Raw genomic sequence first — 26758 nt, 5'->3', positions numbered from 1 at the left:
CGGGGTTACGGTCGGAGGGCGCCGGGGGACGGGGTCTGCGTGACGCACGGCGCCTCGGGCGGGGGCCGGCTGGACCGCCGACGCCCGCGCTGTGCGGGTCGCCGATTTACTGACCCGAGCGCTGGCTCCTCGCGGCTTGAGAAGCGTTAGCCGGTTTCCAACTTCACCGGAGCGGCGCTCGCAGGCGCTGGCGTAGGAGTACGTCCTCTGACGTAAGCGGCTACGCTCGGACCTGCACGTCAACGCAGTCAGGCGCCAGGCCTGCCGGGCTTCGGCAGAGGGTCTGGCCGGGGCTGGAGACCCGCAGGAGACCGGCGAGGTCTGCCGGTGGGAGCTCTCTGATTGACGTGGGCGCTGATTGACGCGGGCAGCTCCGCTTTCTCAGGGGAACCTAAGACCGTGGATGAAGGCAGGGTCCGCGCTGACCCACGGTTTGCGCTGCAGAGCGTGGCGGGTGGGAAACCTCAAAACCTAGGCGCCGCCGACTTGAGCAACCATCACCCCAGGTCGGCCCGTGGCTGAGGAATAAGAAGACCTGGGTTCTGCTGTCTTTTTGATGTTTTATAAATACCCAAGGAACTTCAGTCACATTCCAGGTTGACAGGCAGAGGACGGCGAGGTCCGGAACCCCGCACACGGGCATGCGTCACAGCTGTCACAGGGTATCTTACCCTTTAACAGTAAATGCAGCTTCTGGATGGCAGCAGTGCGCACCGTGACTTTTCCCATTAGAAAAGCCCCTCCCACGTAGCAAGAACGAAAGGCAAGGGACGTCCAACCTGTCCGGATGACCTAGGCTGCAGGGAATACTCAGAGGATCCTGTTTACAAGTCATTTCCTCTAGAGTCTACATATCTCTGGGGCTTCTTGGGCTAGTTTCCCAGTCAGTTCAAGGGGTGCCAGTGCCGGGTGCATCCCCTTGAAGCACAGCTCTGATGATATCTCTTGCTCCAGACCCGGGCGTGCAGGTTACACTCCTTTGGGGCATCCTGGCTCCTTTCTTTTGCTGCCCGATGCCAGTCAAACCAGGTGGAAGCATGGAAGCTGCTAGTCGGTTGAGTCACTGGACCAAGGCAGAGGATGAGACATGTTGCTCCTCCCCATGTCCTGGGTTTTCTGTCCACCACTTTGCCACCTCCTCCATGAAGCCTTCCCAGGACTCCCTCATGTCCCCTGAGTGCTGCTACTGTATTCTGTGTGGATACCACAGCACAGGGCATATGCCTGGCTCACAACAATTATACATGAGCTACTTGGATGCAAAGAATATTCTCATTTTGATGGCATGTGGACTACTGCAAGTGCTCAGAGCACCCCAGGCACTGTATGCAGTAAGGCTTTTCTGAATCCAGCTGTCGCAGAGAGGGGCTGGGACATGACCCTAATTAGCAGCTTAACAGATTCCCCTGCCTCAAAGCAGAACTCTTTCTCCAGAGAAAACTTCTAGAAATGTGATATAGAAATGAGTAAGAGGGAAGAAATCTCTCTGAAGCGGGGATGGAGCGTGGAGGGCCCCTCCTCTGCTCACCCTCCCCTCCTTTCAGCTCCTTGGCTCTTCTTTCAGTTTGCAAAAACAGTTTAACATACATGTTTTGTAGGGTTTTCTTTTCTTTTTTGGTACTGGAGATTGAACCTAGAGGCACTCTACCACTGAGCTACATCCCTAGCCCTTTTTATTTTTTTATTTTGAGATAGAGTCTTACTAAGTTGCCCAGCCTGGCCTCAAACTTGCAATCTTCCCACCTCAGCCTCCTGAGTAGCTGGATTTGCCGGTGTTCACCATGCGTACCTTCTTAATAACAAATTCTAATTAGGTGAGATGGTTTGGAATATAATCATGAGAGATGATGATGATTGTGACAACTACCATTTATTAAGGACTATGTGCCAGGTATTGTTCTAGGTACTTTCCACGACTTAACTCGCAGCCCCTGTGAGGTGGATACTGGTAACATTGCCAGCCTGCAGATCAGGGAAGGGAAGCACAGAGCCCAAAGGCATTTGTCCGAGACCACACATCTGGTTATGTGGCAGAAACCAGGTTCCGTGGATGTGTGGGGACCGGGCACAAAACAATGGGGCATCTGTTCCAGGTAGGTTAGGAAAAACGGAGGATGCTCACTTGGCCTAAAAGAAGGGAGGTGACTCAGCAGCTGTCGTGTTGAGAAGAAGGAGGGTTGTGTGGACTGCAGGGACTGCAGGGTCAATGTTCACTGCAGTGTAGCTGCTAAAAGAAGGTGCCACCACCTGAAGCTGCTCATGGAATGCCGGGGCCCCACCCTGGCTGGACAATGTACAAAGAAAGGGGCAGAGTTCAGAAGCCAGTCAGAGACGGGGCTGACAGACCTGGAGGACCTTGGCCCCTGCTGTCACCTTGGCCCCTGCTGTCCATGCCCATCTGGGGAAGTAGCCAAGCCCTGCCTCTGGTCCCCGCCCCCAGGGGCCCCACCTTGCCAGCAGGATCTGGAGCAGGTTTTCCTGAGCTCTCCATCTCCTTGGCCCTGGATAATCTGTGACACAAGACCCTTCGCAGCTCCTCGGGGTGACTGAACTTAGTCCTTGCCCCCAAATCTCCTCATCTCCACTTAGCCATGGCACCCCCTCCATGGGTTCTTCAGGTCAGAGTCTTAGGAACCCCTGAGGCCTCACCCACATCTGTGTCTAACGCATCTCCATGTGTTTCCCATTCTCTGCCCCCCGCTGGGGGTGACAGCCTTAAGCTTGTCTTACACTGGTGTGTGTGTGTGTGTGTGTGTGTGTGTGTGTGCGCGCGCGCGCGTGCAACGAACAAAGGGAAGGTTATTTGGTGATTACTGTCAAAAGAGACTTCAGGCCTATGACAGTTAAGATTGCTCCTAAGAACCTGCAGGATCTAATATGGGGGATGAAAGTGCAGTTGAAACCACTGGACTAGCCGTGGCTGTGGCTCCCGGCACCCCTAGCCAAGCAGATCTTTCTCAGTGAAGAGAAGTAATGTTCTGTTAGACTGCCAACGTTTCCAGAAAGCTGTGAGTCAAACCAGTTAATTATTTTCATTGTAACATGTTAGGAAATATATGCTATAATTTGGAACTTTTATTTCCCTTTTTGAACCCATATAGGTATTTAATCTTCAGATACACAGGTAGGATATGAGATCCGATTTCATTGGGAAAGAATGAATCATTTGCTAAATCTAAAGACATTAAAAAAAAAGGAGAAAATACAAAATTTAATTTTGTCCTATGTGTTAAAATATTTCAGGAGCCTGGGCTTGGGCTGAAGCTCAGTGGTATAGCATGAGGCCAGTACACGTGAGACCCTGTGTGTTTCAGATTCTCTCAGCCACCAAGTCCTCCCCACCACGACTGCACCCATGTGGCTCTGTAGGTGTCCTCGCTCTGCAACAGCCCTTCCTTCCCTCAGCACGGGGCCTACTGGCTCATCACTTATCCCTGTCCTTCTGCAACATAGCAGATGCTCCATGAGCTCCTGCTGAATGTGTGAATGCAGGTAAAGGAAACAGTTCTGTGTACACAGCCACTTGGTGACCATTTCAAGGACTATGTGACTACGTGTATGTGTGTCATATGATACATGCATGTGTTGATATATCCCATATGTCACACACATATATGTATCTAAATTTCCCTCATATCACTGTTCTTTTCCAGTGCTAGGGATCAAACCCAGAGCCTCAGGCATGCTACAGAAGCACTGTACCCCTGAGATGCATCCCGTCATTCATCCGTCTACCATCTGTCTTCCTATCTGTCGCCTTTTTATACAGGAACACAGCTGTAATTCAAAACCCTAAGACTCCTCAAAGCTTATACAATCTCATGGTCACTACACTCAGCTTATGTTAGCATGATGTCAAGTTTAACCAATAAAAGCAAGGAAGCATCAGCAGGGAACAGAGCCGAGGCATGACAGTGGCCGGCACTGCTTTGTCGCTCCTCTGAGGCCTGGTGACTCAGTTCTGGACAGAGAAACCTGCTCCAGATGCCCTGAAGGCCTAGTTTGGCATCTACCACTATACTAACAGAGAGATCTACTTCTCTTCCCTGAACAACTTACTGATTTGGTAAGTTTGGGATGGAATCTAAATGCCCTGCTCCTCTAAGACAGTTCAGAATTTCTTTTGGCACTGAGTAAAAGCAGTGACCCCCTGACCCTGGGCCTTCATGGTGGGCAGGCTTTATTCTGTCTTCCTAGGAATAAAGAAAAATCTGACTGGGCATGGTGGTACAAGCCTATAATCCCATCCCAATGTGGGAGGCCAAGGCAGGAGGACTGCAAGTTACAGGCCAGCCTCAGCAACTCAGTGAGACCCGTCAAAGAATAAAAAATAAAACGGGCTGGCAGTGTTGTTCAGTGGTTACAAAAAAGATACCAGACCGCTCGCCGAGGTTCCTCAGAGTGACTGAAAGCCACCTGCGCACACTGTGTTCATGTCAGACTCCACATCTGTGGAAATGTGGTAGGAAACTGGAGACCCACGTGTTACTCGGTCTGTGAAGTAAGCCACATATTTTCCTTTCTGTTCCTTGCTGGCCATCTTATTATGTCCCTTTTTCCCTTTACGAAAGCTGTTTCCCTGCAATAGCTGACAGTTGCCTGGCCGTCTGTGGGCAATACCTGGTTCATCCCACCAACGGTTCTGACGCACACTGGCCTCATGACCACATGCCTGAGGCTGGACAGGGCAGCACACTGACCTCGTGACCACACACCCAAGGCTGGACAGGGCAGCACAATAACCTCACAACCACGTGCCCAAGGCTGGGATAGGGCAGCAGACTGACCTCATGACCACGTACCCAAGGCTGGACAGGGCAGCGCACTGGCCTCACGACCACTCCCTGAGGCTGGACAGGGCAGCACTGGCCCCCTGTGGTGCTGCTTTGCAGGAACGTGGAAGCTGATCCTTCTCGTGTAATTTTCTTTTATACCTGAGCCTACAACCCATAAATTAAAAACTCAGCCTGCAGGGTCCAGCCCATTCTGCTGTCTACTAAAACCTCATCTTGTGCCCTGAGAGCTTTGACTACACCTAATGGACACAGACCCCTGGGAGCTGGGCCTCTTCCCAGGGCCAGTGTGGGGTTTATTGACAGTGGATGGAGTGGAGGGAGCAGTGTCTACCCATATCACTGCCCTCTGGGAATGTGTATATGACTTGCCACGTCCTTGATCAGTGCTGCACCTGCCCCACCCTGAGGCCCGACTTCTACTTAGTGTTGTGTCTTGGTTAAATTAAGCTTCAGAAGGGTAAGTGATTTAAAATGGTCACGGTCAAGGGAGAGAAGTGCCCATTCCAACAGCCAGGTATGCTGAGAACCATTTAAAACCTTTTCAGTTCCTGTCCAACCCACATTACGTACTGGGCTCCTTGACCATTAGTGTTCACAGAAAGGGGTCTTGGCCATTTCTTCCGGTGAAGGAAGGCCTGAAATTTAGTTTTTGAGCCCAAACAAAGATATTTTTGTTAATTTAAGCTAGTATCTTTAAGTTAGGAAGAAAAACAGTATTAGAAATCAAATATAACCTATCTTAGGGAGTCCTACTAGAAATTATCCTTTTTTTTAAAAAAAATTTTTAGTTGTAGTTGGACACAATACCTTCATTTTATTTATTTATTTTTAGGTGGTGCTGACGATCGAACCCAGCTGCAGCCCCAGCCCTGAGATGATCCATTTTAACACCTCTAATTTGAATGTAAAAGATCCTGTAACAAGGCAGAATATTTCTTATCATTTCTGTACTATCATAATACACCACTGCAGTTGCCAGCTTCCTCTGAAACATGAACACTGTGGTCTACAGAGAGTCAAGGGCAAAGTGCTAACTGCAGGAGGCAGAGGCAGGGGGATTGCAATTTAGCAAGACACTGGGCGACGACTCTGTCTCCAAATAAAAAAGGGCTGGGGATGTGGCTCAGTGGTTAAGCACGCTGGGTTCAATCCCAGTACCCCCACTCCCCGCAAAAGTGTCAACTCTAAAATGATGTTGAACTAAGTCATTAGGTAGGAGGTATCTGAACTATTACAATGGAGATGTTTTCTTCTGTTAGCCGGCAGAGGTGGGCTAAAATCTTCCAGTTCATGCCTGCATTCTATAATATCTACCAAGTTCTGGGTTAGTAGAGGTAAATCAAGCATTTAGGCAAAAGCCAGGCAAAGAGGGCACATTTACATTAGTCCACTCACAGAGGTCGTGATCTCTCCCTGAGTTTCTTCTAATGAAAGTGCAACAGTGAGTTAGAAGATGCTTTTGCTAAAAGCACTGACTTTCTGTGTGGGCATGCAGATGCCCAATGGGCGATTAAAAGCAGGACAAAGCCTGGCATCTCTGATTGTATTTTGTAACTGTCTCCTTTATTACTTTTTTTGGCACTGGGGATTGAACGCAGGGGTGCTTAACCACTGACCACACCCCCTGCCCTTTTTTGTATTACATTTAGAGACAGGTCTTGCAGAGTTGCTTAGGGCCTTGCTAAGTTGCTGAGGCTGGCTCTGAATTGTGATCTTCCTACCTCAGCCTCTGGAGCTGGGATTGCAGGTATGCACCACCACGCCCTGCTTCCTTTATTACTTTATTTTTATTTTGTATTTTTTTTTAACACAATGCCTTTATTTTTTTTAACGTGGTGCTGAGATTCGAACCCGTGTCGCGCCTGTGCTAGGCAAGCACTCTACTGCTGAGCCACAATCCCAGCCCCCTTTATTACTTTAAACCTCCAGCTGGGTTCCTGCTTGGCTCTGCCGGTGCAGGGCTTGAGGAGTGTCATACAGGTTGATGTGCTCTAAGTTTACCTGACCTTTCTCGTCCTGCCTTAAGACCCAGAACACCAGGCTAAGAGTAACCGAGGTATCTGCAAGATATGCAAGGACATCCAACTGCCAGCCTTTGTGACCTTTGGCTGTAGACCCTTGCAGCGGTGCCTGGACGTGTCCTGTCACTGCCCTAAACCTGCAGCCATCTTGGGTTCCAGGTACAGCACAGCCTCACAGACAGATGATGGAACCCCCCAAGTGGAGGCACTACCCCAGGAGAGGAACAGAGGCTGCCCAGCTCATGGGCACCTGGCTGCTCCCTCAGGTCTAGTAAGGACCTCTGCAGAGTCTCCATGCAGAACCAGACCTGAGGTGATGACCGACAGGACCATGGCATGACCACACTGCCTGGGACACGGACCCCTCTGGGCCAGCTTTTGCTTGCTACTGCTGAGCTCCTGTCGGGGCTGGACTCCACTCGCCTTCAACATGGCCGCGCTGATCAAAGGTCCTTTCCTGCTCTCCACCACTGCTTTTTCCACGTGATTTCTGGGCTGAGTGGTCAGGCCTGAGTTTTTGGGACCCCCAGAGCTGTGCCTCTGGCCTAGAACTCCAGGAGCAGAAGGGTCTCCTCAACTTAGGGACAAGGTGCCGGCCGAGCAGTCTCAATATTTTGGATGAGGGAGGCCTCTGGCAGATATCTCTTTGCAGGAACCAGGCAGTCTTTAAATAACCACCTAGAAAGCAACACTAGTAGGAAATCGGAGCACATTGGAGGAGAAGTGTATTCTGAGAGTAAGCTTGTGGGTAAAGAGAACTGAAAGCTAACTGAATTCCAACCAGGTGGACACGAAACTCAGAATTCCACAATGTCATGTGCGTGAACTGAAAGAAGGCAGCCCCTTGCTCACGCAGGCCTCCTGTGTCTCCTGTTCTCCCAGCTGCCACCAGTACCTTGCCTCTGGTCAGCTTCATTGCCCTGTAGCCCCTCCATCCCCTTTGGACACTTTCAAGGAAGAAGGAGATGCATATGGTCAGGACGGGGTGGAGAGCTGTGTTCTGAGGACTTCCACACCAGGGAGCTCCTGAGAGGGGCACCCCAGAGACCAAATAGGGTCTGCACCCCATATCCAACCCGCCAACAACTGCAGGTTGAAAATTCCATTAAAAAGGACATTGTTTCTGTCCTCAGCACACAGACGCTTTCTCCCTGCCGTTATTCCCTGGACAGTAGAGTATGACCCCTGCTTATGGGCAGTCACACGGTCTTAGGTGTCAGAAGTCATCTAGTGATGGTTTGAAGTCTGCGGCAGGTTGTGTGCCGGTTACTGGCAGATACCATTCCATTTTATGTAAGAACTTGAGCATCTGTGGGTTGGTATCTGAGAGGTCTGGGAGCTGGTTCGCTGAGGATCCTTCAGCTCACACCATGTTTTAGAGGAAGAACCAGAAAGAGAAACTGACCTTTGAATCAACGTTTACCTTATGCTGAGTTTCTCACGTTAGGAAATCTGAGATGTCATCAAACACGTTCAATTGAGGGTAACACAGAGCTGCCTTTTTTGGCAAAACGCTGTTAAGTCCTGTCTCTCTTAGAAGAAGATATATTTAGCCGCCGCATGTAGCTTAGCAGAGCCTCTGTTCCTTAGCAATTACCGCCTGCCTCAGGGAGCCGGGAGGGGGTCCTTCCATTCCCTCCTCACAGAGGTGATGCCCAGCTCAAGGATTTTACTAATATCAAGTAGAATGAGAAACAAGGGCACCCCTGCACCCAACTTCCTCTTGTGAGTAGCAAATGGAAATTCTGTGCTTAGATTTCCTTAGGTGAACATAATAATACAGGAGAGCTTTGACTTCAAACGTAGCTTTCTGTGGGTATCAGAGATCCTGGTGGATCTGCAGAAACAAAGGTATTGAATTCTAATCACTGATGCACATACTAGCTGAAGGAAGGACTTTCTTTTTTCCTTGTTCAATGCTTTCTTTGAAAGGAAATTGTTAAAAGCAGCTTCCTTATATCCTACACTGTTACAAAGCTTTCATTGTATTTCTTGGTCTTGTGAACACATTCTCACTTTCTCCTGGGAAGAGGGAAGTACTTACATGATCTACTTCCCATTTCTCCAAGGCAGTCAACACTTCTGCTCTAAAGGAAGCCACATAGTAGGGTATATCAGAACCTCATTCTTTTCACTTTGTTTTGTTTCGTTTTTTGGTCCTAGGGATAGTACCCAGGGTCTCACATTCCAAGCATGCCTTCTACCACTGAGCCACATGTCCAGCCTTGAGAACTTTTATTTTTTATGCCTGAATAATATTCCCTTATACAGCTGTGCTGTATTTTCATCAGTTGATGAATACTGTTTTCCCCCATTTTTGGCTATTGTGAAGCATGCCATGGTGAACAGATAACAGATAATGTACCAGATCTGGCTAGCTTCACAGAAACATTGATTTTGTTTACAGGAGAGTAATGAATGATGGTGTAGAGAAAGGCTAAGAAGCGCAGTTGTAATGTGAAAATCCAGTTGTTGACAAATTCACGGCACAGCTACTATGGGGCCAGAGGCTGTTCTAGCACCGGACACGGATTCACCTGAGCAGTCAGTAAGGCACACTGGCCTAGCCAGAGTGGGGAGCTCACAGACCCTGGTCAGACCCACACGTTCACGTTGTTATCTGGCTGTGAGAGGAAGGAAGTGCTGCTACGTGCCCCAGCATCTCATGTTGGTGAGCCGTCCTTGCATCAGGCCCTGTGTGGGGAACGAGTCCCGAGCCTGTGGAAACAACCTGTCAATCACCTGCTCAAGTCTGAGATTTTAAGACATACATATGTTCACTATAGGACCCACATCTCGCATCTGCATTTTTACTTTTCTTTCTCCCCTCCCCCTCTTAGAGGAAAGTATGCATGGATGCTGACTGTTTGGGCTCTAGCTCTGGGAAGCACCGTGGCACCCTGGCGAGGCACCATCGTGGAAGGGAGCACTCTGCAGAGCACTCTGTTCACTCCTGCTGGGCCTTGGGGTTGGCCAGAAAGACCCTGGAACCAGGCGGATTTAGGTGATCAGACATCTCTAGATTAATGCTACCGATGCGTCCAAGAAAGCACATGATTCAGGGACTTTTCTGTGTGCCCAGAATCACTAGCCATCTCCACGGCGGTAGCATTTCCATCACTCCAAAAAGAAACCTGGGCCCACTGGAGTGACCACTCGTCCACTCCCACCCCTCAGCCCTGTGGGACCCCCATCTGCCCTGTCCCTACTCTGTCCTACTCTGGGCACTTCACAGCAATGATTATTTTTTCCTTTGGTGGTACTGGGCAGAGCCAGGGCCTCAAGTGTGCCAGGCAAGTGCTCTGCCCCGACTGCACCCCAGCCTGGACATTTCATATACAAGGAATCAAACAACATGTGGCCTTTCAGTCTGGCTTCCTTGACTTAGCACAGCTGTTTCATCCATCAGTAGGATGCACGCACTGAAGGACAGCAGTGCCCTCCCCTAGGTGTGTGGCCGGCTCCTTCAAGGGGTGACATGGTGCCGCTGGTGGCTAGCTGCTCTGTCACCTGTTGGCCAGCCCTGGGCACATACATGGCTGTCCCCACTCTTCCTTGCTGGAGCACTTGTCTGTGGGTTTCCATGTGGGTGTGAGCTGGCAGGTCCTGGGTGTCCACCAGGAGTGGGGCTGGGGGTCCCTTTCTAGAATGGCCATGCTGTTGGCCACCAGTGTTCCCCCAGCAGCAGGAGGTGCCGGTGGCTCCACAGCCGCCCATGCTGCTTTCAGCTGTTTGGGTTAGAGCCATGGAGGAGGTATGAAGTGGGGTTCTGGGTCCCTAATGCCCAAGGACACGGAGCATCTTCTCACGCGCTTAATGGCTATTTATACACCTCACTGGGGAGGGTCTACTAAGATGCGTCCTCTGCCATTTAAAAGGTGAGGCATTGGTCTTTTTATGATTGAGTCATGAGAGTTCTCCTGATAAGAGCTCCTACAACTCCATCACCATGCAGTAGCCTGACATGGAAAGTCAACAAGAGTCACTTCAGAATCTGGGCAAGTGGCAGCCCTCTGACAACCCACCTGGGGGGCCGTGCTCGTCATCTTTGACACTAGTGCCTGGCACCACCTGGCCAGCATTGGAAGGTCACAGAATGCCTGTTGACATTTTACTCCAAAAGAGTCTCTCAGAATCTTCAGGTTTCAAATGTGAGATCCTGGCCACATCAAGTGGTAGTGTGGTGCCGTGGAGCCCTGTGTCGTCTTGTGTGACTTTGAGTTCTCCTCTGCCTGACAGGATCAAAAATTCCTTGGGGTCAGTGTGAGGACTAGTATGTTAACTCAGATCCCGTGCATGGAACAGCCCCTCTGTGGTAAGTTTCAGCAAATACGAGCGCTCCTCTAGGTGCACGTGAAGCTAAGAAATACAGGACACGCCTCTTAAATTATTCTGAAACTGTATATTTGGTGAGCAGTCGTAGTTAGTGGCTTTCCATCTGAGTTCCCTGGGCTCCTTGGAAGTGTTTCAAAGGATTCTGCAAACATTTGAAAATAACTGAAGAAACCCCTCACATATTCAAATGCCTTATCGGACTGTAATTTGGGGGGACCTCCAATTTATTAGCTGTGCTACTATGTGACATTTTTCTAGAGACTTCGGATCACGTACACTTACATGTTTTCTTTCTTCCTCCTACATTTTACCATAAGCATTTCAAACACTAAACAACTTGAAATAATTTCAAAGAAAACACTTGAATACCTTTTATCTAGATCCTGCCATTATCATTTCACTGTATTTTTTTTTTTTTTAATGTGCCTACTGAGGACAGAATCCAGGGCTCTGCATGCTAAGCGCGTGCTCTACCCCCAAGCCACGCCCGGCCCTGCTGGTTCTCTGTAGGATGCAGGCACTGAAGGACAGCAGTTCCCCCCCTAGGAGCAAGACCTAGAAGGGACAGAGGTGCACAGCCTGCTCCTCTAACACCAGAGGGGCTGGAGCTCCCCTGGCAGGCCAGCTGCCCTCTTCCCAGGGGAAAACGCAGCCCACTCCAGTGCCGTAAATAGAGTACTGACGGGATTTCACATTCATGCTATAGGACTGCGAAGAGTTGTTCACGACGGTTAAAAACTCAGCTTGGAAGAAAATTTATAATGATTCTCTTTTTCACATTTCAGCATAATTTAACTTAAAACATTCCTTGTGGCAACAAGGAAAACAAAAATAAAATTATTTTTCTGCTACCGCTTGCAACCAGCCATCCACACGTGCCAGAATACTTCCATACAGCCTCCTGCCCAACAAGAATGAAGCGGTGTCCAACCTGGCAAAGGCTCCACTCTCACCTCTGATCACTGGATTTCAATTTTGTTCCTATTAAAATGGCTAAAGAGGTCTTCTGGTTCACTTGCAATGAGCAAAAGCGTAAACAGAGCATCCGAGATACCCTGTATTCACTCCACTCCACTTGGACATATTTGTTCCAATAAAATACCACTCTGCGTTGGCACTTGCTGTGCATTTTGAAATGCACAGTGTGGCCACCACACCCTGGGGAGCTAGGTGCCTGCAGGCTGCAGAGGGGCCCCAGCAGCACCCGGAGGCTGGGGCTGGGGCCTCACCCAGCCAAGCTGGAGCAGCCTGGCTTTCCCCACACAGTTCCACTTCTGGGAACGTTGAAATTTACAGCTCAAAGGCACTGAAAGGATGCTTTCTTTTGTTTGTTTTATTTCACTATGTAAAACATGATGTTCACAGCTTTTTGCATGAATCTAGCAACATACAGCAAATGGTAAACACCGTCAGAAGCTTGGTAAGATGTGCAAGGAAGAGGCTGAGGATTGAACCAGGCAACAAACAGGGTAGACTACACTCTTCAATCAAGGCAGTGTTTGTTCTGGGATATTTTATTTTATTTTTGGTACTGAGGATTCATCCCAGGGGGCTCTACCACTGAACTACACCCCCAGCCATTTTTTATCTTTATTTTGAGACAGTGTCTTGCTAAGCTGCTTAGGGCCTTGCTAAGTCACTGAGGCTGGCCTTGAACTTGTGATCCTCCTGCCTCAGCCTCTCGAGTTGCTGGAATTACAGGTGTGCACCACTTCACCTGGCTCAATCTGAGGTATTTAAAACCACTTTTTACACAAAAACATTTGTGGTAAGTGGTGTCAAGAATTTCTTCTGCATGTGTCAATTTCTTCTGCATGTAGGAGTTTTCAAATGAGGGTAGAAGAAATGAATACTCGCTGCAGGACTTACCTCTGAGATACCTGGTTCACCTGCTCTGCTTCGGCTGCTACCTTTGCTATTCATAAGTACAATGACAAAAAGACTAATTGTACTGCCTATAAGCAGTTCCAATTTTTTTCAGATACAGAAAGTCTTGAAACAATGGGTAGAAATAAAGGCCAAAATAAGCGCCAAGAGGAATATGTATGTGTACCCAGGTAGTTGTTATGAAGTTAATGAATTTAGCGTATACTGTAATATTTGTATTTAAAATTACAGTTTCTTTTATTTTAAAATAACCAGCAAAAAATAATGTTGAAGCTGAAATTTCGTTGGTGTTAATGATTTCCAGATTGTCCTGGAAGCCTAGTATTCCAGGACTTGCCAGCCCTTCGGCTGGAGTTGGGGCCATAGTGAACATGGTTATGGAGACTCCTGACAAGTGACAGGGACACTTGTAGCCAAAGAGTAGCCTGATCTTTTTCCCCTGCTCTTTTCTTTTTTTTCTGGAATATTCTCTCTGCAAGTATTCAAAACCAATTATTCAAATGGATGTGCTCCTGAGCAAGCTTACGTAGCTGAACAAAGCCCACGAACCTACCCAGAGCCAAGGCATTCAGAGTTACATCAAGCAAAGTCTGACTTTATGAAGCTATTCTGAAGATCCACGTTCTCTGGTTTTTCTCTCTCCTAAAATAGCTGTTTCCATGGTTACGTGATCACTCATTATTACACTCAGAGGAAGTGCATCTTGGGGGTAATTCAGTAGACTGGGTTATGATTTTCACAGCAGGACCTGGGAAATTCTGCATCAAATATGATCTCTGTTAATTTGCACAGCTTACGGCTTCAAAGACGCTCATTTTTACTGAAAGTATGAAATTTCAGATTCAGCCACATGATGGTTTCCACAATCCTCTTGTGGCGGTCCCGGGGCTGGACGGAGCAGCTGGCTGGCTCTGTCCAACCACAGCCTCAGCTCAGAGACACTGCCTGGGTCAAGGGGGCCCAGCAACCTGGCCGGGGGCTGGTGTGAAGGATAGAGTCAGAAGCGAAGTGGCCCAGCTCCAGCAAAACCCATCTCCCTTGCCCCCCTGGGAAGGGAGGACTGGACAGGGAAGGACAGAACCACTTCTCGACAGCCACTGAGTCACCCGCAGCCTCCTCGCACATGCAGCAGCTAGCGAAGACCTCAACAGCCTTTGACATCTGTGCTTTATGTGGCTTGGAGTCCCTGGGTGGTCGCCACCCACAGGCCTGGGGCCTGGTGCTGGGCGCTGCTGGTTGGCCTGTCTGAAGAACAGGCCTCAGAGGCAGGCACACCCTCCCTGCCATGTGGAAGAGCACCTGGGGAGCAGGAGGCCAGAGTGCGAGGCTAGCTTCGCTGAGTCCTCACCAAGACGCGCCAGGCCCAACATGACCACTGTGTTCCCGACACACCCCTGCCTGGGCTGCCGGGGCTCCCCCTCCTCCTGCCATCTTTTTTGTTAAAACTGAGATATAATTCACATAAGATAGGACACCATGCACCCCATAACCCCACACCCACCGCTTTGAAGCCTACAAGTCTGGTTTTAGGATATTCGCGAGGTCCTAGTTCGAGAACAAGCCTGCTATCCCAGAGACCACAGGCACTCAGCTTCCCCTCCCAGTCCCTGCACCACAACTCTCCCTCTGCCTCTGAGGAGGTGCCTCTGTGGACACTTCACACCCAGAGTCATCTACAAGTGGCCCTGGTGTCGCCTTCTGCACTCAGCACAGTGTTTTCAAGGCTCATCCATTCTGCAGAAGGTTTATCAGCACTTCATTCCTTTTTTGTTGATGAATAATATTCCATGGTGTGGAATTTCATATGTGGTTTGTCCACCAGTCAGTTGATGGGCACGTGGGTTGTCTCCACTTCTGGCTGTGATGGATGAGCCAAGAACATGTGCCTTCGAGTTTCTGTGTCAGTGTCTGTTTTTAGTTCTCTTTGGTGTCCACCTAAGGGAGCACTGCTGGACGCACAGACGAACTGCCAGATTCTCCTGGGTGCCTAGCCGATGGCTTCGCCTCCCTAGCCCGAACAGGATCCTGACATCAACCAGCATCTGCTGTTCCTCAAGTGTCCCCAGGAGCTGCGCCACAGGAGGCATGACCTCACTGGCTTTGGTACTGGCCCCTTTCTGGTGTGTCTGCAGGTTTGGAGTGCAGTGCAGGCCTGTGGGGGACACAGAGCCAGCCCATGAGAGACACACAGCGACTCAGCCTCCCCAAGGTGCAGATCGGGTCTGCCCCAGAGCCACTTAGATGAGGGGAAGAAGGTGTGTGGAGGCTGTGTGGGGAGGACGTGCAAGTGCAGAGGCCTGCGCACTTCTGAAGGCTGCGGTCAGCACTGCCTGCCAGCAGTGTGCAACCCGGGGCTCTGCCAGTCCAGCTGCAGCCACATGGACAACGTTTCCTTCAATGCCAGATGCAGGCAGGAGTGGCCCCGAGGTGACAACGGAAAAACGGTCTCCATGTCAGTGACCTGGCAGCTGCCCGGTGTCCCAGCACAGTGCGGGCCTCGCGTGCTTGTGGCGATAGCGGTGGGACGACCTGCCAGACATCCCTTGGGGCTCGCGTGTCCACCACACCGTGCTCTGCTGTCATTGCTTTGGAGTGCAGTCCTACTCACAGAGAAGGACATCTCGGTAACACGGTTGGCCATGTGCGGACGGCCAGCTCCGAGCACCCTGAGCCCATCAAGCCTCCAAGTCGCATGGTTTTCTCTCGTGCTTGATTTAACCTCAGCTGTGTTGAGCACTGTGCGCCTGGAGCTGTTCTGCCCACCTCAAACACAGCCCAGGGTGTAGAAGGCCGGCAGTCGGGTTGTGTGAGTGCACCCCAGGACATCTGCACAGTGGTGAGATTGCCAACAGGCGGTTCTCAGCACTGTTGCTAGGTGACCCACGACTGCATTTCAAGGTGTGTGTACTGAGCACTGGCTTCTGCAGAAGACCCAGCCCGGAGCGGGGCTTCAGAGCTGAAGGAGACTCGTTCCCGGGGATCAGAGCCTGATGGGCTGGACAGCAGGCGTGGGGAGTGGGGATCGTGGCCCCAGGCTGCGTGGAGCTCCGTCCCTCTGCTGATCTGACTGACACCTCCCTCCTCTGACCCAGTGGAGGAGGTGGGAGACGGACACAGTTTCTATTTGAACATTTCGTTTGGCAACTTGAAGGATTTGACACATTGGTCTGGCAGAATGACTGAAATGCCACTGGCTTCTGAGCTCCTTCCTCCCTCAACCCCAGAACCGAGCACAGAGGAGAATCAAGGCAATTATCAAGAGAGAAAGGTTCTGGACCATCGTGACTCCCTCGTGCATTAACATGGATAAGACGAGGGAAGGCGGAGAAGTGAGGAGTAGTCCAGGATCCCCAGGTCTCTACTCTCCATCCCTTTGGCATCTCAAACTTAAAATGCCCAAATCAGAGATCCCTATCCCCCCACCATCCCACAGACTAAATCTCCCAGGCTTCCCCATCTCAGAAAATGGCACTGTGCTGCCCAAAACCCTTTCCTCATTTCTGCCTCTCGGCTCCCAGTGTGCAATTCCACGGTTGCCCTGACCCGAGCCACTCAATGGGCTCTGCCTCCTCCATTTTATTGTCCCTCATCCAGTCAAAGCCACTCACTGCACTGGAAGAAAGCCCAAGTTCCTCGACATGGCCTCAGCCCTGAGGTCCTGGCCCTGGCCCACCTCTCGCTTCAGGTAGCCACTCTTCCTTTCCCATCCATGCCGCTGCCTCCAGCGCCCACTCCTGCCATGACCCTTCTCAGCACTTGTAGGTGGGACCTTGCTGGGTGCCCCACGACCGCCCCAATGGTGCCTGCACCTCTGCAGGGAGGAGGGCGCGGTGGCCACAGGCCTGCTTGCTCCTTGGGATCAGCACTCACGGTGCAGGTTCCTGAGGGCCAGTCCCAGGGCTTAGGCTGAGAGGCTCTGAGCTCTTTGCTGTCCAAAGGGCCACATGAAACAAGTGTCATGTCCCCTGTTTGTTATCAGAGCAGCAGACACTTCTAGAACTTCTCTGTTATTGGACACTCTCCTGGGGAGCCTCACTGTCTAACAGTAACAGAATGTATCTAAAAACAGCACAAGAAATAGAACATAAACATTTAGGGAAAAGTAAGGAGCCCACCTGGCATCAGGCGTCGTCTCATCACCGTTTCCCCTCATATGTGCTTATTCTGTCAGTTACCAGCTGGATTACTAACGAGATGACCGCGTCACTTTAAGGGTCTGGCCTTGATTGTGTGTGTTGGTATCATTTTAAAATTTAATCTGGAGACCCCCCAGCTCCAAAATGAAAACATAATGAGCACTTACGTCCATTACACTTTACAAACATGCCTGCGACCCCGTACAGAAGGGAAGAAGTGACAGACTTGACCACGAGGCCGAGCCAGCACAGCGTTCTGCTCCTGCTGGGCCTTCTGCTCTGTCTGCCAGACACACCCCTCGACGAGGCTGCTCTCGGCCCCTGGACCGCCCGCCCCAGCTCCCGCCGCGGCCCCGGCACTTACTACTGGGCGCAGTCGATGAGCTGGTACTCGTTGGACCTCTCGAAGCAAGCCTTGACGCCCTCGTCGTCCCAGAGCTTCTTGACGTGGTCGAAGAACTCCTGGGTGAGAGAGCGCAGGTGAGAAGGCGCCCACTGCCCGCCTCCAACGCCAAGGGCAAAGGGAGCTGCTCACAGCAAAGCACAGGTGCTACCTCGTGACAAATCCGCCCCCCGCCCCCCGCCATGCCGCCAACGTCTGTGGTTCCAGAACGTTCCCCCAGATGGAATCCAGAAGCACAAAATGCCGTCATTATCTAAAGTTCCCGGCACTCAGGATGAAGGAGGTGAGCGGCCACTTCAGCGTGGACACAGCTCAGGTTCTGTCTCGGCAGCTTCTCCTTCAGCCCTTCCCTGTGAGCTGCCAGCACGATGGACGCGGTCCACTTAGGGTAAAATCTGGCCACTAGGTCCATAAAACTGAAACCTTTAAATTTACACTTTTTGGTGATAATATGTGTGTGTGTGTGTGTGTGTGTGTGTGTGTGTGAATTTCTGTTCACCCCAGAGCCAGGAGGGCCATGCCCCATCTCACCCATCAAGGCAAGCCAGACCCCCTGAAAGCAGAGCGTTTCTCATCTGGAGGTGGGAGGCCCACTTGTGAAGTCCCCTCCCAAGTTACCCAGGCTGAATTAACCAGAGCTGGGGCGCAAATGAACACATTAGGTGCGCCCTTCCCACCCTGGTATCTGACCCCTGCTGGGACCCCAGGAAGCACAGGACCAGCTATGGTCTGTGTGCAGGGGTTGAGGCTGCAGCCTTTCCTGCCTCCACCTCCAGCAGACGGCCAAGAATCAATCCTAAGTTCCCTAGGGGACAATAAGGGTTTGCTACATGTTCTTAGAGAGCCACAGTTCCATTCAAGAGTGGGTCCAGGCACTGTGAGGCACCCTACTACTTAAAAGGGGAGGAGGAGGAGGAGGAGGAGGAGGCGTAGGAGGGGGAGGAGGGGGAAGAGGAGGAGAAAGAGGAGGAGGGGGAATGAGGGGAAGATGAGGAGGAGGAGGGAAGGAGGGGAGGGGGAGTAGGAGGGGGAGGAGGAAAGGAGGAGGAGAGAGAGGAGGAGGAGGGGAGGAGAAAGAGGAGAGGAGAGGAGGGGGATGGAAGAGGAGGGGAGGAAGGGGGAGGAGGGGGGAGAAGGAGGAGATAAAGGAGGGCGAGGGGAGGGGAGAAGAAGAAGTTGTAGTAGAAGAAGAAGAAACCAAAAGGATGATATGAAATCAAGAATAAGACCCTGGGTTTGAGCCTTAATGGCTTCCGATATCTCCAACTCTCACTTCCTAGAATGAAGAGCCATCTTTTAGGTTAGGAGCTGTATCTCTCTACCTGTCTAAAACGGTCACCACCAGCAAATCCAAAGTCCCCACAGTTGAAAGAGGAAGAGCCGATCTCTGCCAGAGCCCCTGCTTGTATTTTGTCTCCCTAGACTTAGGCTTCCCTTCTGGAATGTTCCTCTGCTGTTTCCCTTATTCCAGGAAAGGCGTTTGTAGTTTCCTTACAAATCCTCCACACACCCACACACACACAGACACACACACGGCAGCCACTGGCTGGGAAGAGGGTCCTGGAAGAGACCCATAACCCTGCATCACAGTGACAAGCACCTCCAGTCGCCAGCGCTGGGGCACCTGAGTTCTCTACACGTGGCGGACTACAGATAAATGACCACTGGACCTCAACGTAGGAACCACAGTACACACAGCTAGAAGTCCACACAAGGATGGTCCACTATGATAGGTTTCCAAATGCCGATAAAAACGAGTGTCCACGGTAGGAGCGAGCAGCCAAACCCGGTCAGTAAGAAGAGACCGGCCGCTTCGTCTGGTTTCCAGGCATCCGGAGAGGCCGGGAGGAGGGACAGGGGCACTTGTAGACCGGCGACCAGCTCTCTGGGGTCCCCAGCTGGGGACCTCGGTGGGTTGCCCCTGCCCACTGGCCACCGGAGTGACCGTCTATGGGGAGGGCCTGGACCTGAAGGTGGGGGCAGGGTCCAGAGGGGATTAGAAGCCCCTGAAGGTCAGCGCTATGACCCCGGCCTCCTGTGCCGTGCATCCGTGCTGTCCCCACGCAGCCCTCCTCCCGGGCAGGCGACTGTGGATGAACTGCCCTCCGACCAGGTCCAGGCATGCTAACCCCTTAAACAGGGCAGCCACTGCAGGCAGCGCTGGCCTGGCTGGAGGTGGCCCGGGGGTGGCGGGCCAACACGGAGGCAGGGCTCCTGGTCCCCGCTCAGGGCCCACTGGGCTGCCCAGCCAACGCCAGCGCCGTGTCCGGCTGGCTCCATAACTAGGAGCCGGCGTGGGAACGCGCCCTGCAGAACTCCCCGGCCTGGGCTCTGCTCAGCGCCCACTCCAGGCGGCCGTTTCCTTCCCAGCACCCGCTCCTGACTCGCTCTGCATCCATGTCCTGGACCTCACAGTGAGATCCTTGTTGGCACCACATCCTGCCCTTGAGTTCTTAGGCGGGTCTTATTTTGTTGAAGGCCCTGCGCACGATATTCTAGCACACGATTTCCTTTGTTTCTCCCAAAGATGGAAGAGGTAGATGGTCTTCTCTGTGCTCAGAGAAGCCGAGCAACTCAACCAAGGGCAAACAGCTGGTAACGGCAGGATCTGTCTTATTCCACAACCTGGGTTCTGTCCACCACCCACACTACCACCCTTCCTGAACACAGGAAATCACCTTCTGTTCTCTAGTTTCTGACCAGAGTTCTTTGAAGTCACTATTAATGTGATCTAGTAAACCCATTCAACAGGATACCCCCGTACAAGGGATCTAGTAACTAGTTGAGGCATCAATGTGGACATTCAGGGGGTTCAAGCTTATGGAAGTAGAGAGGATGAACCCCGCGTCTGTGTCTCGTCCCCCTTATCCTACACCTTCCTTGTGTTTAGCGGATCTCTGAAACTGTATCATTGCATTTCAACATTATTGCTAAAGGATTCAGACAGCCCAATACCACTGTTTCCACCAAAACCACACAAACAAATTGAGAAAGGTTCTTTAAAGTCACTACATGTTCAGTCAGTCAAACAGCTTCCTTAGCTGTAAGCTGGACATGTGGCCCGGCTGGCGAGGTTCAAATGGGCCCAGTTGCCCTGGAGGTTGTCTGGAGCAGAAGGCAGCTGAGAACTGCAGAGGCAAAGGGAACGCTCCCCGCCCCCTTCCTGTCCAGCTTCCTGGACCAGGATGGGGGAGTCGCTGGGCAGAGACCTCCTACCCACCCCTCTCCCCATCCCTCTTCCCAGAACTTGAAACCCCTTCTCCAGGACTTCTCTCCCTTGTTAAGATGGCACAGAATCTCTGAATCACACCAGTCCTTTTGGGGGGGGGGGTGCCATTTCTTTTCTGTGATGCCTCTGCACACAAAAAAATCAAAGCTGTCACTAAGGGCTGGGGTGGGAGAGCACATGGTGTGTGTTTGTGTGGAGGGGCGGAGAGAGATGCTCTCTGTATGTGTGTGTGTGTAATGTGGGGGCCCTTGGTTTGATCGCAGCACCCCCCCACACCATCTCTCTCCACCAACACACACACACACACACACACACCATGTCTCTCCACCAACACCCATACACACACCATCTCTCTCTACCAACATCCCCACATACACCATCTCTCTCCACCAACACACACACATACACACACACACACCAACTCTCTCCAACACACACATACACACACACACACCATCTCTCTCCACCAACACACACACATAAACACACACACCGCAACTCTCTCCACCAACACTCACACACACACACACACACACCATCTCTCTCCACCATCACACACACACACACACACACACACACACACACCCCTCATCTCTCTCCACCAACACCAAGGGTGCATCAAGGAAGCCATTCCCCTCTGTTCCCGTCTGCCTGCCTTTGGTCAGTCTACTTCACGGGCTCCTCTTTCTCCATTGCACCACCCTGTATCTTTGTTGGGACCAACTACATAGTGCAGGTCTATTTTTAGACTCAAGCCTGGTTCTCTGATGGGTGGGATCTATCTTGGGCCAACACCAGGCTATCCTGATGACTGTGGCTTTCTAGAAAGTGTTAGGACGCTTTCTGTTTGTTTTGCTGTTGGGATTTTAACCCAGGGCCCTGCACATGCTAGGTATAAGCGCTGACACTTGCTGACTTATGCTCCATCTCCAAAATTAGGTAGTTTTTTATTTTTAGGTACTCAGAATTGAATCCAGGGACACTCAACCACTGAACCACATCCCCAGCCCCCTCCCTCCTTTTTTAAAAATTTGAGACAGGGTCTCACTAACTTGTGGAGACTGGCCTTGAACTTGTGATCATCTTCCTACATCCTCCTGAATCCCTGACTACAGGGAAATGCCACCTTGCCCAGTTTAAAATTAGGTACTTTTAAATTCTCCAGCTTTGTTTTTCCGTTCTAACATTATTTTAGCTATTGTAAGGTCTTTCTAGTTTTCACATACATTTTAGAATTACCTTGTCAGCTTCCATAAAAAAGTCTGCTGGTATTTTGATTGGGATCACATTGACTCTCTAGGTCATTTTGGGGAGAATTGTCATCTGAATCATGAATCTTGTAATCCATGAACATGGTGTGAGTATTTATGTCTTATTTAAGTCTCCCAATAGTGTTTTGTACTTTTCAATGTATAGATAGTTTAGATCTTTTGTTACTAAGGCCAGGTGCAATGGGACACACTTGTAATCCCAGAGATTTGAGAGGCTGAGACAGGAGGATCACAAGTTCAAGGCCAGCCTGGACAACTTAGTGACACCCTGTCTCAAAATTAAACAGGCTGAGAATGTAGCTCAGTGGTAGAGCATCCCTGGGTTCAACCCCAGTACTGTAAGAAAAAAAAGTCTTCCTAAGAAAACTTTTTGGGGTATTTTTTTGAATGCCCATGTTTTAAAAATGTTATTTTTTAGACATTTTCATGGCTGGTACATAGAAACAGTGATCCCTGTGTTTGGTCTTGTCTTTTGTAAACTGCTAAGTTTACCCATAGTTCTAGTATTTCCAAAGGCATTTTCATCCTGGGGCAGAATTAGAATTCCACGGGGCTCTGAAGTATGGGGCCTCACCGAGGGACCCCTCAGCACCACAGCCAGCTCTCCTGGTCTTTGTGGCTCTTACACTTCATTTTTAAAGATTCCCAGAGCTTTTGTTCCCAAGCTGTAAGCTCACACACAACCGTGATAAGTCTAAAGTTTCAGTGATCAGATCCATGAACCACAGTGGAGAACTAAGTCTACCCTGTTGTTATGGGAACATATAATTTTCCTTAAGTTATCTTTTTTCCACAAAATTATTATTTTTTTTTAGCTTTTGAGACTTTTCTCTTTGCAATACTCCCACTCCTACCCCTAAGATCCTCTCTGTAACATCCTAATTCTCTGAGAAAATTTGTGCAATCACAGCATGCCAAAGACACTCAGTAGAGAAACTTATTTGTGTGGGAATAGAAATACAATAATTAGGTATTTTCATTAGGGAAAGAGACTCCAAGAATCACGACTTTAGACTTTGCTCCCAGACAAGGTGCTAAGTTATCTGACAAAACCCCCAGAGCATCAAGCTGGGATTACATAACATTTTAAGGTATTATTCTCCTCCTCGGTCTTCTCAGTCACTGTGGGTCTTTCTGCTTTGTGTGCTGGAAGGCAGAATGGCGAGTGAGGTTGAATTCAAAGAGAAGGTTGGCATCAGCGGGTTTGTGTTCCTGCTGAGAAGCACAGAGGTTCAGGCTTCTTGAGGAAAACTGAACACGAAGCACAGGGTCGAATGGGGGGAGTCATAAAATAGTATGGGGGTGGACTTTGGTGCCTGAGGGCTCGGTTCAGTCCCAGCTGTGTGCGTGGCGTCTTTGTGACTTTGGAGACTCAGTTTCCCCTCCTGTCTGGGGACAGCATGGAAAAGACAGTTTATCTGGCAGGCGGTGCAGTAGTGGGCTGAGCAGGTCACCACTCACAGAACTCTGGGGTAGATGGGGGGGTGACAGGCGATGGGCACAGAAGACGAAGGGAGAGCAGAGGTCAGCAGGGGCTCAGACTTGGGCCCTCTGCAGCCTGGGCATGGGGCCGCTCTGGTAGCGTGTGGCAAGGCCCATATTCCAGCAGCCTGAGAGGACACGCAGGGAAGAGGCCGGAGTCACCTGAGGATGGAACACCTGCAGGGCGTCTATGTGAGGGACAGAGGGGTGAGCATGCCCTTGGCTGGACTCCCACTGCCTCCTGCAGACTGCTGCACTGGCCATGCCTCAGACCCTTCTGGAAGGACTTGGGCACTAGAGCCAGGCCAGGAGCGAGGACCAGACGAAGCCTGTCACGGGAGGGTGGCAGAGTCCCCTGTGCAGACTGCAGGGACTTTGGGATGGCCTGGAGGGCCCTTGCTGTAGACTGAGCTTCCAGGCCCTCCTCACAAAAAGGGACGCCCAGGCCCCTGGAGACCCTGGCTGAGCTTCCAAAGATGGTGACAGGCTGGGACCGATCCAGCCCTGCCCAGCCCACTGTGACCTCCAGGTCACACCTGCCAGTCACCCTACTGGGAAAGGCCAGGGGACCCTGTGGAGCAGTCGGGTGGAGCCAGGAGGGACAGTGTGGGCACAGGCCATGATCTCTGTCTTCCAGTGGACAGGCCACACCCTAAGAGCCAGCGGGCAGCATCCTCACGGGAGGTATCCTCATGAGAGGGCCGAGAGCAGGTAGGCACACGACCCCATTGGCTGTGTGGGCCTCATTGTGCCCAGGAGACCTGACGCGGGCTCCTGTGGGAGGACAGGCTCGACCCTGAACTTGGAGCTCCAGAAGTTGGTCCGTGGTGGGCCAGCTCCCTTGCCCTGGGCCCAGGACGAGGCAGAACGTCCTGGCGCAGGGTGTGGGGAGGACACCTGCTCAGCTCATGGCAGCCAGGAAGCAGAGCAGAGCCAGGGACAAGACCTGTGCTCCTCCAGGGCTCGATGCCCGTGACCTTCCTCCTCCAGCCACACCACCCCTCCAGTGGACAACCCTGAAGAGGCGAAGCTCCCTGGTCTGGTCACCTCGCCTCTGAATGCCCCTGCACTGCCCAACACAGGAGCTCTGGGGGGACGCCTCGGATCCAAACCCTAACATCTGCGCATGGATGGGAAGTCATCGGGGCTGTGATGAAGAGGATCCGACCTCTGCCTTGGGGACAGGAACGTGGGGTGCAGCACAGGCCAGTCTGCAAGGCGCACCTAGGGAGCAGAGGGGAGATGGGCTTGGAAAAAGGCTGCTGGGCTCCTGGCCGGACGATCAAAGGTGTCCGGAGGGACTGGACCTGGGTGGGTTGGGGCTAAAGACTGGATGAATTTGGGGAAGGGTCTTTTTGTGGCTGATGATTGAAGTCCTATGCTGAAAGAAGGCACTGGGGGTGAATAAGGAAGAAGGGACAGTGGGACCCTGAGAGCACTGGGACGTGGGGCGCGGGTCAGAGGAGAAGACTTAGGAGAAGACACCGAATGTTTCACGAAGCCAGAGCCCACGTGGGGCGGGGCCACGGCGAGGTGGGATCCCACACACCACAGGTCACAGTGGGGCACACAAGGACACCTCCTTCCAGTCAGCGACTCCAGTCAGAACCCAAGGGAGACTCCGGGGCCCACATGGCATAAAAGCCCCGCACAGAAGACTGGACTCTACTCGTCCACCTTCTAGGGCCAGACGACGAAATGGGCAGGCAGCAGTGGGGGCTGGGCAAGGCACAGAAGCACAAGCTTTGGCTCCTCGACTGTTTTGCTAACTTGACTCTTACTATCAAGAAAATGCCATTTTCTTGTCAGGTGATCTGCAGAGAGTGGATGGACGAAGGCGTCTGACAAATTACAGGAAATAGGAACGTTGTTCTTGTCATCTTTGTCTGAAACTAGATTTTATTCCTACCACAAGGAAAATGGCCCTAACCTTTCAGGGAAGCAGGTGGCCAAGTTCACATTTGAGAAAACAGAATCTTCAACAGGGCTGTGCATCGCGTTGATGGTGGCTAAGGCTGTCCCGAGGACCTGGGCACTGCTTACCCTCTGACCACATGGGGTTTCCCCCAAAGAGCCTTCTACTCACAGATGGCAGAAAGCTCCCTACATCCCCATGGGGTGGACCTGAAGTTCCTGCGGCCAGGGCTGACCTCATCCCCACTGGGGTGGACCTGAACTCCCTGCGGCCAGGGCTGACCTCATCTCCACTGGGGTGGACCTGAACTCCCTGCGACCAGGGCTGACCTCTGGCTCCCCCAATCTGCTCCGCTGCAGCCCCAGCATCTCAGCGGAGGGTGCCGTGGTTTTTCCAGTGGCTCAGGCCAAACCATGAAGCCAGGCTGGACGCTCCTCCTCCTGTCATGTTGGACGTGTCTCCTTTCTGCCCTATCCATACTTGGGAACCTCCAGACACACGTCACGTGCCCTATATGGTCTCCTCACCTCCACCAGTGTGGGCTGGCCCAGTCTCTCCCCTGGCTCGACCTTCTCCAGGGGGGCCCTGGTCACCAAGGACCCTTCCTCTTTGTCCCTTCCCCACCTCCTGTCCAACCTGGCCACCTCCTCATCCTCCTGGCTCCCTGCTCCAGCCACAGAGGGCACTTCCTCTGTTTCCTGCACCCTGGGGAGCTCCCGCTGGGGCGGGGTCTCAGCACCTCCCCCAGGCACAGCCCCTCCTTAGCTCAGCCCTCCGGGAGCCCCTCTCTGACCACCCTGTTCCAGGCCTGGCCTGCTCCCATTGCTCATCCCCCTCAGGCGCGTCTGTTTCTAAAGATGGGGCGCAGGGGCGTACCTGTGAAGTTCCGTTATCTCTGACCTCTCTGCTACACAGCAGGCCCCACCAGGGTCTTTCTCCTTTGCTCTCTGACCCTGACCCTGACAAGCACTCACCATTGTTCTGGGCACATACCCGGGGCACAGTGGACAGCCGTCTCAGAGCAAGTGGATGGGAAGCTTTGCCGGGAGCTGTCCCTCTCTGTCCTCTGCTGAATGGCAGGGTCTGTCACCACAGAGCTGTGCTCCTGTGGTTGGACACTCACGCCACGTCTCAGTTGGTGACCTGACTGGTGGGGCTGCGCGTTTTGACACTCCCTGGCCCGTTCACCAGGGCTCTTCTCCATGGTGACTTAGAGACTCCTGGAGTCCCCGAGCAGAACTGGCCTCTGGAGTTCATGGGCCCCTGATGGGCGGGGGAGGGGG

At 51.8% G+C, this 26758-nt stretch overlaps 1 protein-coding gene across 1 annotated transcript in view; it reads right to left on the bottom strand.

The window, feature by feature from the left end:
* Positions 1 to 26758, bottom strand: part of Gnal (G protein subunit alpha L) — an 87270-nt gene that overhangs the window by 22711 nt on the left and 37801 nt on the right. The window contains exon 6 of the mRNA XM_015506049.2: positions 17540 to 17637. Coding sequence (XP_015361535.2) covers positions 17540 to 17637 — 98 coding nt within the window. The remainder of the gene's footprint in view (positions 1 to 17539; positions 17638 to 26758) is intronic.

Source organism: Marmota marmota, unplaced genomic scaffold (assembly GCF_001458135.2).
Source record: "Marmota marmota marmota unplaced genomic scaffold, marMar, whole genome shotgun sequence".
NCBI lineage: Eukaryota > Metazoa > Chordata > Mammalia > Rodentia > Sciuridae > Marmota > Marmota marmota.
The sequence above is the reverse complement of the archived record's forward strand: the minus strand, read 5'-3'. Positions and strand labels throughout refer to the sequence as shown.